Source organism: Prionailurus bengalensis, chromosome C1 (genome assembly GCF_016509475.1).
Source record: "Prionailurus bengalensis isolate Pbe53 chromosome C1, Fcat_Pben_1.1_paternal_pri, whole genome shotgun sequence".
NCBI lineage: Eukaryota > Metazoa > Chordata > Mammalia > Carnivora > Felidae > Prionailurus > Prionailurus bengalensis.
Genome location: NC_057345.1, coordinates 57,697,680 through 57,710,511, shown reverse-complemented (window position 1 = coordinate 57,710,511; position 12,832 = coordinate 57,697,680). Strand labels below are relative to the sequence as shown.

At 40.3% G+C, this 12,832-nt stretch overlaps 1 protein-coding gene across 3 annotated transcripts in view; it reads right to left on the bottom strand.

The window, feature by feature from the left end:
- The window catches only part of LRRC7 (leucine rich repeat containing 7), a 553,650-nt gene extending 544,220 nt beyond the window's left edge, over nt 1–9,430 (bottom strand). For 2 of the 3 annotated variants that reach the window (XM_043575239.1, XM_043575241.1), the window contains exon 1: nt 8,678–9,430. In XM_043575239.1, the coding sequence (XP_043431174.1) occupies nt 8,678–8,679 (2 nt within the window). In that variant the 5' untranslated portion in view covers nt 8,680–9,430. The remainder of the gene's footprint in view (nt 1–8,677) is intronic. The other variant, XM_043575242.1, reaches the window with a different exon arrangement.
- Between the last annotated feature and the right edge of the window lie 3,402 nt (nt 9,431–12,832).

Genomic DNA, 12,832 nt, shown 5'->3' with positions numbered 1-12,832 from the left:
GCGGCTTGCTGATTATCTGCAGCAAGTGAACCTTAGCTATGTCAAGATAGAAAAGGCAAGAGAGCAAGTAAGGGAGCAAACACAAACACTCATACTCCTTGTATTACCTGTCTAAATATCTCTTTAAATAAAATTAGATACTTTGAAAGATAAAATGGTATTATTATGGAGATAATTCAAATCCCGAACTGGCAAAGGTTGACATCTTGTCTTATCTTTAACACCGAGTTTTAGGACATTCAGATTTTGTCATGTAAAACGGTGTGTGGGATTATATTCACAGATACAGAAATATGTTCCGTTCTATCACACCCACGAGTCCCAGAACAGTACACTGAAAGCTGGCATGAATAGGAAACATTCTACAAATGAAAAGCATAGCTAATCTGCTGATATGTAATGAACTAATTTAGTCATCATGGTTTTTCTTCCATTTTAAACACCAGCGCTGCACTAAAATGTTCTAATTTCCCTTTGAAAGAGGATTCTTAGATGTAACTATGTAGGTATGTCTTGTTAAATCAATACTTTTGTTTGTAAATATTTCTATATGTCATTGCTTATAAATTAAATGCATATTTTAAGAGATGTACATCATAATTTTAAAAGTGCTTTATAATTGTTGCAAATATGTTTTGGCAGTAGGTTAAAAAATAAAAAAAATCATCCTGCTCTAAGTTTCCTAGTAACCAAACTTCTTGATAAAGTGAACTCGGAATTTTAGCATTAGAAAAAACATTAAATGGTAAAAAATTATTTCAAATTTGTCTCATGAAAAAAGAGAGAATTAAGCCATAACAGATATATAAACAGTTATTTAGCAGTTAGAGAAAACTTGACGAAGAACCCTTCAAAATGTAACTTTGTAATGCAAAAAAAAATCATACAAATGAATATGTTTCACAAATTCCAACTGCATCACCTTTTCTTCTTTTTTTTTTTTTCAGAGCAAGAGAGCATGCAAGCTGGGGAAAGAGGTAGAGGGGGACAGAGAGAGACAGAAAAAAGAGAGAGAGAGAGAGAGAGAGAGATATTGAGAATTGTAAGCAGGCTCCATGCTCAGCCAGAGCCCTGCTAGATTCCAGGACCCTGGGATCATGATCTGAGCTGAAATCAAGAGTCATATGCAACGCTTATGCAATTGAACCACCTAGGCACTCTTCACATTTTATTTTCTTGATTAAAATGTTTTCTTAATAAAAATCTAAGGCAATATTATGTAGAAAGGCCTAATCTCAAGTTAAATCATTCTCATTTTTTGGTAAGTTACCTGAATGATTGATCCTTAATTAAATTAGCAAATTTAGAGGATAATTCATTTATTTGAAATGAATTAAACATTTCTCCATCATCCAACACTAATTTAGTGGGTATTATACTAAAAAAAATACCAGTAATTTAAAAGAATATTTTAATATTCATTAAAAAGGATATAGTATCCAAATTTAGGATATTTTATATGAGTGAAATTAAGTCCATATTTCCTAAATAAAAGTATCCTTTAAAAAATAAAATACTTAATAGATGTTAAATTTATAGTATTAAACTGCCTAAGCCACCAAATCACAGTGGAAAGATAACATAATTATCAAAAAAACTTAGACCAAAATTCAGGCCAAAAATGACATGAGAAATAGATGTATTTTGGATAAAGTCATCATGTTGGTTGGCTTCATTAACTGGATTTATAGGATTAAGCTTCTTTTTCCTATTTCCCTTTCCTTAAAGGTAAAGGACTCCAATAGTTCCAAGGGTATGGTTTTATTGGCAGAGGTCGGGAGCCAAGAAATCTGGTTCTACTTCTGTTTCTCTCACTAACAACTATGTGCCTCTGAGCAAGAAAACAAACAGTGGGGCTGTTTCCTATTTTGTAAAGTAAGACCCTATAGAGTCCTTACCATCTCCAAAGTGTTATAAACTCATGAAATAGTAAGGTTATAGCTGTGTGTGTGTGTGTGTGTGTGTGTGTTACAAAATGGAGCAATTATAGCGTGTATGTATGTACATGTGTGTGGTATGCCCAATGTTCAATATGGTATTACCCTAAGGACATTGCTAATATTTAACAATCACTCAGAGTTTAAATAGGTATTTGATTTAATTACAATAGCTTTTATAATTGTCTTAAGAAATTAATCACACTTGAAGTGGGGAAGAAATTTTTTTCATGTCTTGAATTATACCGTCTCAGAATAACACCAGAGTAAATATCCAATGTGGTATCAGTGTTCACAATATGTAGTCTGAGGTGCACCTGCATCCTACATGACTCTAAGACTGCTCATGGTAAGAGCTATAACGTTGAATACCTTAGATGCAGAATACTTAAATAGTTACTACTCAAGGAGTCTAATTGTTTGCACTTTTAAATTATTTTAGTTACAGGATGTCTGGGTGGCTCAGTCAGTCAAGCATCAGACTCTTGATTTCAGCTCAGGTCATGATTTCATGGCTGAGGAGATCAAGCCCCACGTCAGGCTCTGCACTGACAGCATGTAGCCTGCCTGGGATTCTTTCTCTCCTCTCTCTGGTCCAACCCCGCACATGTCTGTCTGTCTGTCTGTTTCTCAAAATAAATAAATAAACTTAAAAAAATAAATTATTTTAGTTACACTATTTATGTCACATTAATTCTTTAAATTTAGTTAAAATAGTTTAGGTTTGTGCCCATTGCTCACGTTTTTGGTGCAACAAATGTCTTCCTAACACTTAGACCCTATCTCAGAAAAGCTCATTTCCTGCCTTTCTATTACCAATTAATTTGATAATGCAACCAGCCATCTATAAAATATTTTCTATAATTGAATTAAAACATATAGCATGTGTTTACTTCCTGGATAGCACAAAATTTAATTCTCTTCATCAGAACACACACACACACACACACACACACACACACAAGCACATGCAAATTCTACAATTCCATCGTTCCTAACAAATTTGTTACCTTGGGCATGGTATCTGTTAAATATGTTCTCAAACTTGCTGAAATTCATGTGGAGCAAAAATACCCTGGCACAACTGAAGAAACTACATCTTTAAGAAGCCAATAAATGAGTTCTTTCAACAATGTAATTATTCCATTGTTAAAATATTTAAGCAGATCATGTCAATGCTAATTTAAATTTCAATACTTCATCTCTGGTGACTGTTGCTTTCATGTGCATTAAAGTAAAATAATATTTTTGTATAGAGATTTTAAGTAATTTTTCAAGCAAGGAACAATGTGATGAAAATGAGTATATGCAGGAATTCCTGTGGGTCATTAAATTTATTTAATATTTTTTCCATGTGTCATTGAAAAACAAATGATAATGTTCTATTATGATTAACAACTTAAATAGCACATATGATACCTCTCCAGAGGTTTATATATCAAATATATCATAATAGTTTCGAAGTAGACATGACAGCTCTTGACTCAAACTTGCTTTATTGAAAGTCTCCTTAATGTACATTTATATGACAGATTCTAATAGCTTATTAAATGTTTCTGTCATGAATTAATTACCAGAAAGATAAGCAGTATCTCTGTGCCAATATTAAATTACGGTCACAAAACTAATATGGTGCATTATTGCCAAATATGTAAATAACTTTGAAAAGCTGGTTTGAGATATTAAATTTTCTTTATTCATTAAGAAATAATTCTAAGGGCATCTGGGTGGCTCAGTCACTTAAGTGTCTGACTCTTGGTTTCAGCTCAGGTCATGATCTCAAGGGTTGTTAGTCTGAGCCCTGTGTAGGGCTCTGTGCAGACAGTGTGGAGCCTGCTTGGGATTTTCTCTCTCCCTCTCTCCCTCTCTCCCTCTCTCTCTTTCTCTCTCTCTCTCCCCACTCTGTCCCCCTCTCCTCCACATGCTGTGTCTGTCTCTCTCAAAACAAATAAATTAAAAAAAAAGATATAATTCTATGATCTACAGATCTCAGTCATTTAACAAGTATTAATTTATACCTATGAGGGAGAGGGCATGGTATGAAACAAAAAAATCATAGGAGCCAAATCTGGGTTTAAATCTTTATCACTTTCTAGCTATGTCACATGGACTTGTCATTTCTGTCACTGAACCCCAATTTTCTAATCTTTCACATGGTGAGAATAAGCTTCTGGCAAGACTATTTTGAAGTAAAGCATCTGAATCATGATAGGTATTTAGTAACTGGTGGCTGCTATTATAATTATGATTATAGTTCATGCACTATGGTAAGGGAATCAAGATGACAAGGGATGACTTCCAATCATGAAAGCTCATGGATTTCTGAGCATACTCACTTAATTCCAATATAGAAGACAGATATGTGTAACTATTTCAATGGCATACCTTAAAAATATACTACTATGCCATCACTATATGCAACATCCCCCCACCACCCACATGACTAGGAAAATTGGTTTGTATCACAAATTTTTATGTCCCACTCTTCTAAAGTATTCAAACCACTTTTCATGTACCATTTTGTCTTACTTGCTATGCACTAGAATTATAAACTAGCAATTATTACTACCTTTATTTTATAGCATTAAAAGAGGCTAATTTATATTACCAAAGATCACATGTTAATTCTGGAAGTAAGAAAAGTAGAAAACCATAGAAAACTAAGGTTTTCTTACTCCTCTTTGACTACGTCAGGATAATTCACCAGAGTATTTTCTATAAAGCATTACTACTTATAATGATTCAAATTTGTTTAACCAAACATGGCTAAAAACTTCATAAAGGAAAAATATTATTGGTTTTAGGGTCATCATCTTCCAAACATTGTTGATTCATATATAGTGCCACTTGTAATTTTGAGTTTTCCTTGACAATTCACAATTCAGTATTTCAACACATATGTAAAATTTACCATCTATGCATCGCCTCTCTGCTTTTGTGTTTCCTCAGAATACAATTTAATTGCTATACTACACGGTCAAATTGTTATTTTAATATTAAGATTCCATTTTTTTTAAACCTGAGGTATAAAAACCTCTCCACTGAATAGTGGAGATTTAAGATTTAAGATTTAAGATTCTAGATTTAAGAGAGTCAATGTGAAAAACAAAAACAAAAACACAAAACAACTTCAGGCTTCTCAGAAGATCCTAGGGTCATCTCCAAGTCATTTCCTTGGAAATATGAACTAGTTAGTGACCATTTGCCTTGGCACAAACTAAAAGATGTGTCCTGTGTCACAGATTTGAATTAATCATCTCCCCAGAGTCATATTGCAAATTCACATGACTGACTAGACTCAGCCAAAAAAGAATATGGGTAACACTATAGAGCAGTCATTGTTATTGAAGAACAAAATGTTCCAAATAATGTCTTTTATTGATGGTGTGGTTGTTACAACTGTTATACTCAATGAATTACATATATTCTTTAAATGAAGAATTTTCTGAAAATTATGAAATAATTTATGTGAAATAAGAAAATGTAAGAAGAATCCAGAAATAACTTGGATGGTAATTCATCACTAGTTGGTTACTCTTTGTGTACTCTGTTAATTTGGATATACATGAACTTATAATACCATGGAATGTGTGATCTATCCTTATGTTAAGACCATAGTCATCTAAAGATAAAATTATAGTATAAACAGGTGTAATTTCGATACATAGATTATTAAGTTATCAATTAATCAAGGTAAAATATAACATCTTCAAATTTTCAACTGTTCTAGAGTGGACATTTTAAGACATGATTAAACAGACCAAGTTTGTCTATCAAGTATTACCACACACTATGAACTGCAAATAAGAGAGCGCTAAGAAATACCCCTGGGAATTAACTCCATGTGGGTAAGATAATTATTTAATGACTTTCATAAGTGATAAAAATTCATAGTGATAGTCACTTGTATCTGCACATTTAAAAACAAATCCAAAGCAAACAAAAATACAGATACACAAAAACTTAAAGCTATGTTCTGTATTTTACAGAGGAAACAGAAACATTGAAAGCCTACAAAAGAAAGTGGAATAAGATTTCAATTAAGAAAATTTTAATGCTAGCCTAAAACAGTGCTAAAATTCTGAATAAAACATGGCTACTGCCACTGGACCAGGTTTATTTCTTTAAGAAGTTGTTTCTAATTCTGAAGCTGCATATGTGCAGGCACACGTGACAGAGAATGTAAGGGTTGCCATGGTAAGTACACATCTTTTCTTGGACAGTGAAGTATAAAAAAAATGTCTAAAGAACTCTCACTTCATAATATGTCATGGAATTTGACTCTGCTTTCCCTACCACAGCGTATTATGTGATGCAATGCAGTATAGTACAGAAATAGCCCACATTTTTAAAACTTCAGCCCATTAAGATGGCTAATAAAAAACAAGCAGTGAAAAATGAAATAAGAGAACTCCAGGTCAGATAACTCTATTTAAATGGCGAGACTAGAACACGTTCTACATCCATTAAATTTATAAATAATCACACCTTGGGACATTCCACAGGCCTGAGATACCTCCCCGGGAGTCCAAATGCAAATATGGCTAAACCACCCCTTTCGATATACTTGAGTCCTAGGACTCTTAATTTTAAGGAAAAATAAAATCATTCGAACATCCCTGCTTCTTCATTCTTGCCCCGGTGCGATGAATGATTTTCAGGAAGCAGGGATTTGACCCTCCTCTACTGTCTTTTGCAAAAAGATCTCCTGGTGGTTCTCTTAGAGTAGGTGAAGTCAACTCAAGACGCCTGGATGGAGGCGTGACACGGGCTGGGGAGGTGACGGAATCTGTTGCGAATAGCAGCAGCAGGTCCTGAGGCGCTGGAGAACTCACGTGTGCAGGGGCTGAAGAACTTTTCTGCCACGTCTCCCGGAAGGAATGCCTCACTTTTAAATAGGAGACTAGCTGGGGCGAGGGGTGGGGCGGGAAGTGGGAGGTAAAAAAGTGGGCGGCAGGGGAGAAGATCCAAGCCCTCCACCGGTATCTACCTGTGCTTCTCCACCTCCTACTCTCGCCCCTGGTCAACTTTATTATTTTACCTGCTAATAGGAGGACTTAAGCAACCGGATGCTGAGCATCTCATAGGCTCAGCCTGGAACAAAGAAAATCGAGTTCCTAATACTGTATCTCTCCCGTCGGAGAGATCACGTGTCCTGCTTTCGCTGGAATGCACTCTTCTCGCCCACGCTATAAAAATCTCTATTGTGCTTAGAAATTTTGCCAAGGTTAAAATATGCTGTCATGCGAATTGCTTTTCATCTATCAAAAGAGCTACATTTCAGTGTATACAGGTACACATATTTACGTGCTGACCCAGTTACCACTGCAGGTAAATTCAGTGTGTTGAAAGTGTGATGGGAAAGTAATCGAAAAGCGCAGGTGGAGAACCTTTATGTCTCACTGACCCCTCCCCCATCATTTCTAATCCCCTTTGAAGGAGAACTTCGAAAGGAACGTGGGAGTCGCAGATGGTTGCATTCTGAAGCCGATTCCCGGGAGTTGTGAAAGTGACCCCTTCCCTTTTCTGCCTGGCGCTGTGCCCTCTCGCCCAGCCCGTTCGCTTTGTGACTTGGTGGGGAGGAGACAGTGAGGGAGAGGGCGGAGGCGGGTCCTTTATTCAGCCCTGATGGCCAAGAAGTAGTATAATGAAGCAGTTTTGCAGCCATCTCCGTTATGAAGTCACACTATTTTAAAAGGCATTTTGTTCAACCCCTATCCCCTCACCCTCATTCTTGAGTCTGCAAACTGTGAGACTAGAGACCTTCGGGAACCAATCTAATTGTTCATGAGCTAGGATGCCATGATTACCGTAATGTTAATGTGCTTCCCTCCCTCTTTCAATGTAGGATCCGAAACTAGTCCTGCATCCTTAATGACTCTAAGAGGAGGAGGCAAGATGCTGAAGGGGGCCCAGCTCTGGGACTGGGAATCGTGCAGGTTCACCAGCTTCGCCTTGCAACACAAAGGAGATGTGTGGGTAGGAGTTGTCTAGCTTAAGGGGAGAGAGGCATCATTCTCCCTGACTCCCTGGAAAAGCTTTCACTCCATTGCTACCCACTTCTTTCTGTCCTCCAATCTGTCATACTCCTCTTCCCCCTCCAGCCCCCCCCCAACAAACCCCACCCTTTCCCTTCAATTCCAAAGGCATAAAGATTTTCTAATTGCATTTGCCAAACAAACGAACACCAAACCGTAATACTACACCTTCCAAGATAAAGGGACAAATGCGACCTTCCACAAGTGTGTGTGTGTGTGTGTGCGTGCGCGCGCGCGTGTGTGTGTGTGCGTGTGTGACACGATCAAACGGGCGCTTCATCCCTCAAACACCTCCAAGAAAAAGCTTACAGGAGATACCCAAGATAATAAAGAGGAGCTAAGACTAACCTCAGCTGCACCAATGGTCCCAGCACCAGCGTCCAACACTGGCTCTTTACCTTTCCTTTTCGCAGTATGTAACCCTTTAGGGTCTCCCGCCAGCCCAGGCCACTCGGTGCTCCCATGCACCCACACAGCCAGCACCCATTTCCAAATGCCCCGCAACCTACCACATCCCCGCCGCCTCCGCGGGCCACCTCTCGAGCAGCTCCCTGAGAGCGCTGAAGACTCGTGTCCTCCCCCCACACCCCTCCCCCCGCGGGGGCTTATGTCCCACACCTCGGGCGCTCATGGTCGCCGAGGCCAAAAACCGCGAGGTCCCCGCAGCCCCCACTGGCCACGAAACAAGAGTGTTCTACTCACATCGCCGGCGGGAGAAACTGCCCATGAGGTTCCAGAGAGAGTGAATCGTGCAGCTGCCAAGGCTTATTCCTTAAAGTGTTCGGGGGTCCGCAGTGGAGTGGGCACGAGGGTCCTCGGAGGAAGAGAGGAGGGTGGAGTAGGAGGAGGAAGACCAGGAGAAAGGGGATTCCAGCCAGGTGCCGCGTTAGACCATGATGCCGGTGCCCTTCAGGTGGACGGCTGGAGAGGTTCCGGCGGGAAGCGGCTGAGGGGAAGCCCAAAGCGTCGGCCAGGGAGGCAGGAGCGCATTCACTCCCTTGCCTCCGCCTGCCCTGCGCGCCGCGCTAGCGACCGCAGCAGCAGCAGCAGCGGCGGCGGCGGCGGCAGCGGTGGCGGAGGCGCAGCTACCTCCCCACCCCCAGAAGGCTCCACAGACAATAAATCCCGGGCGGAGAAGAGGAGAGCAGAGAAGGCGAATCGTGCACCCAACTCTAACACACCCTGCCTGCCGCTGGGCAAGAATCCCCGAGGACCCGGCGCAGTGGCGGCTCTAAGGGGCCGAGCGCTCCCGCTTCTGCAGGCGACAGCGGCGGTCCGAGAGGGCGGTTGCAGGTCCCTCCGGCGAGAACCCGCTGCCCAGGGGCTGGGTGTCCGTGGTTTCAAGCCCGAGGTTCTCCTGGAGTGGGGTCCTCCTCCGTGCAGTGGCTCGGCGCACAGGTGCCAGGCTTGGCAGGCGAGGAGGCGCCGCTCGTGGCTCTTGGCTGTGTCTCCCGGCTCTCCCCGCCCCCTCTCTTTTTTCCCACCCCCTTTTCCGACGACACCAGCTGCAGCTGCCTCAAAGTGTGAAAAATGTCAAGGAGATTTTCCAGTGATAAGAGGGGGTGCCCACTTTCACAGCCCTCGGCCCCTTTTTGAGGATCCTCGCCTGCCTCTCTGACCTCTACACACGGGCTCCCCCAAATTGAGAAGAAAAATCCCAGTCCGGCGGAGAACTGAGATGCTCGCCTTCTCCGGGCTTGCTCACAAGCTGCTTTTAGAGAACGGGACAAAAGGCCGAGATCTCTGGGTTCCTCCCGTAGCTCGCGGTGGGCTAGGCAGGTGCTCAAGGAACCGTGCAGGGCAGCGCTCCGCCAACGGCTCCTCCTGCTGCCGGACTGGCCCGTGGCGCTCGAGTGGCGCGGCGCGGCGCGGCGCGGCGTCCTGCAGCGCGGGCGACTCCGAGGCTGTAGCGGCTCCGGGCCTCTGCGCCTCCCTGAGCGCCCCTGCACCCGCACCAGCTCAGTGACGCTGCGCTCGTGGCTCCGCAGGCTGCTGCTCCTGCTATCTCAGCAAAGAGGCGGCCAGGAGCGCCTCCTCGGGGTTTCCTCCCCCGCCCGCCTTTCCTGCTGCAGGTTGTTGGCTGCCAAGGAGAAAAGTCTCTGCTTGCGGGTCGGTCACTTCACATCAGTCAAGGCAGCGACCTTTGTGCCTGCTCTGACATTTCCTTCTCATTCTGTGGCCAGGGCTGCTACCCTGGGAGTGCGCAAAAAGAGAAGGGGTTTCCCAACTACCCTTCATGGTTTCCCCGCCACTCCTCCTGCCATGAGCATACACTCACACACACTCCTAGCTCCTTCACATAAAGGCACACACAGACACTTTATTCTCACACACTTCTCTTTAAACTCTTATAAGCAGCAATATGTTAAGAAACATACTGATGAAGTTAGTACTATTTTTAGACTTCTATTTTATTCTTTAAACCCATCTGATGAATTCTCTTTGAAACTGGATTTGTTATCCTGGAATCATTCTTTTGTGCAATATAGGCTATAGGGTTTTTTTGTTTCCTCCACATGGAAGAGAAAGAATCTCCATTTCCTAAGAATACAGTCAGGCTGCATGGCATTCAATTGCCACTCTGGGGTGGATGTAAACTCAGAGTTTGCTAAAAAGAAAATGCACTTGCTTATATTCTTAGATTTGCAATGCTAAAATCTTCAAGGTCAAAAACCTTCCTGGCTGCTGGGATTACCTAGGAAGATACTTCTGAGATTGACATCTAATCTGCAGAGTACCAAGAATAAGGATTATTTCCCACTTTACCTGGGCCATGAAGGTGGGCTGACTTTTAAGGACACCTTCCCAGTATTTGATATCATTTGCATGTGGAAGAGAGAATATGTTTTAAAAAGTCAGATCATTTTTTAAATGTATTATAAAACACCACAGAGGAACGGTTCTGAAATGACAAGGAGATGGAAAAAGAATGTTAAAATGACAAATTTTTGAATTGACCTCTGTGGAGCTCTATTCTTTTCCACCCATAGTTTTGTCCTTGTAAACGTATTACCACATCTCAGTGTCTCAGCTGGATGCAGTGAGATGAAAAATTTTAGGTACTGATTGAAAATATAAAAAACTAACCTCACACAACAATTATACAATTGTGCAGTCTTTTATAAACTTCCAGGGTTTTTTTGATATAGTTTACACAGAATTTTCACTTTCCTAAAAGTACTTGGTGGATAATGTTATCTACACTTACAGGAAGGGTACAAAGGCTCAACTCAGAAAGGTCCCCAGGTGCCTTGTATTTGAACTCAGAATTTCTTATTTTTCCTCTAGGATTCATTCTCTTGTACCAAAATATTTGACAAAAATCATTCTACTTAAAATCATAAATGACTATAAGTAACTGCTTACATACCCACCAATAAAGTTACCTCCCTTGTGTTACATGGAACTGTGTCCCTAACTCAAAACAAACTTGTTCCTTCCCAACAGGGAGACAGATGTTTTGAAACTCCAAATTAAAAATTGATGATGTCCTTTTAATATACTTCAAACTATATGTCCTCCTTTTCCTTTTATTTTATCCTCGAACCTTGATTTCAGGTTATAAAGACCCAAATGGATAAAAGTTTTTATATATGTACAGATGGGATGTAGTACCTATGGTTTTTAGCAAACATAATTTTAGCATTTAAAAAAAGAAAAGGAGGGAGATGAATATTTTATGTAGAAGAGGCTTTGGATACTATGGCCTATTTTTTTTCTAAGATTTATGAATCTTGAACAAAATGTGGCTACCTTCACTATTTAAACAATGAGGCACACTGAAGAGATGTCAATGCTTTCATAGAATTATGGAACTATTGAAATGCAAATACAGGTGCTGTCTTTAAACTCCAAGTTGTTCTGTCATCAACCCTCTGGAAATGCAGATGACTGCGTGATAATTGGAGAAAGATGAATGAATACCCTTAGGCTGTCACTCAAGCAGAGGTCTAAAAGCAGAAATAACAACAATTTCAAAAATTAGATTGAGGTAGTTTTACCAGATTAGCCGTTCAGATTACATCTATGAATGGCTAGACATCACCCCCTAAAATTTTGTAAATTGTTAATCAATCCCTTTTACTCACACTACTACAATTTTTGAAATGATAATCTATTCCCAGGATTAAATTCCTAGAGAATAAAGACATATTGTGATGTTAAACAATCAAGTGCCAACTATCTTCCTAATATTTCTCTTTGGAGGCCTGAAATGTCACCCTTGTCTTAAAAGATTTCCTCTCTGGCAATTCCTCATTAAAGTAAAACTACTATGGGAAGCACAACACTTTTAGCTTTACCAACTGTTAGTAGCTTAGTTAGATACTGGTCGTTGGGAAAATAGACAAACATGTTTAAAATTTGAAACAGCTGGAGGAGTTTGGTAGTTATTTTTACTTTTTTACTATCATTTATGAGAGTCTCCCTTGAACCACATCTCGATAGTTCTTGGTATTATCAGATATTTTCACGTTCTCTAGTCTTAGGGTTGTGAAATGGTTATTTCATTATGGTTTAAATGCAGAATTTCCTGGTTACTTAATAGAGGACCTTTTCATAGGTTTATTAATAATCCACATTTCCAGTTTGAATTTCTTGGTTTATATACCTCACTTATTTCAATTTTGGGGGAGTGTGTGTGTGTGTGTGTGTGTGTGTGACCTGTTTTCTAATCCTTTGTCAGTTATTTTTCACCTTTAATTATCACTCTTAATATGGTTAATATGTTTTTTTATGTTATTTATTTTATTCATTTTGAGAGAGAAAGAGAGAGAATGCATGTGAGCACAAGGGAGGGGAAGAGAGAGGGAGAGCAGAGAAAGAGAGAGAGAGAGAGAGAGAGAGAGAGAGAGAGAT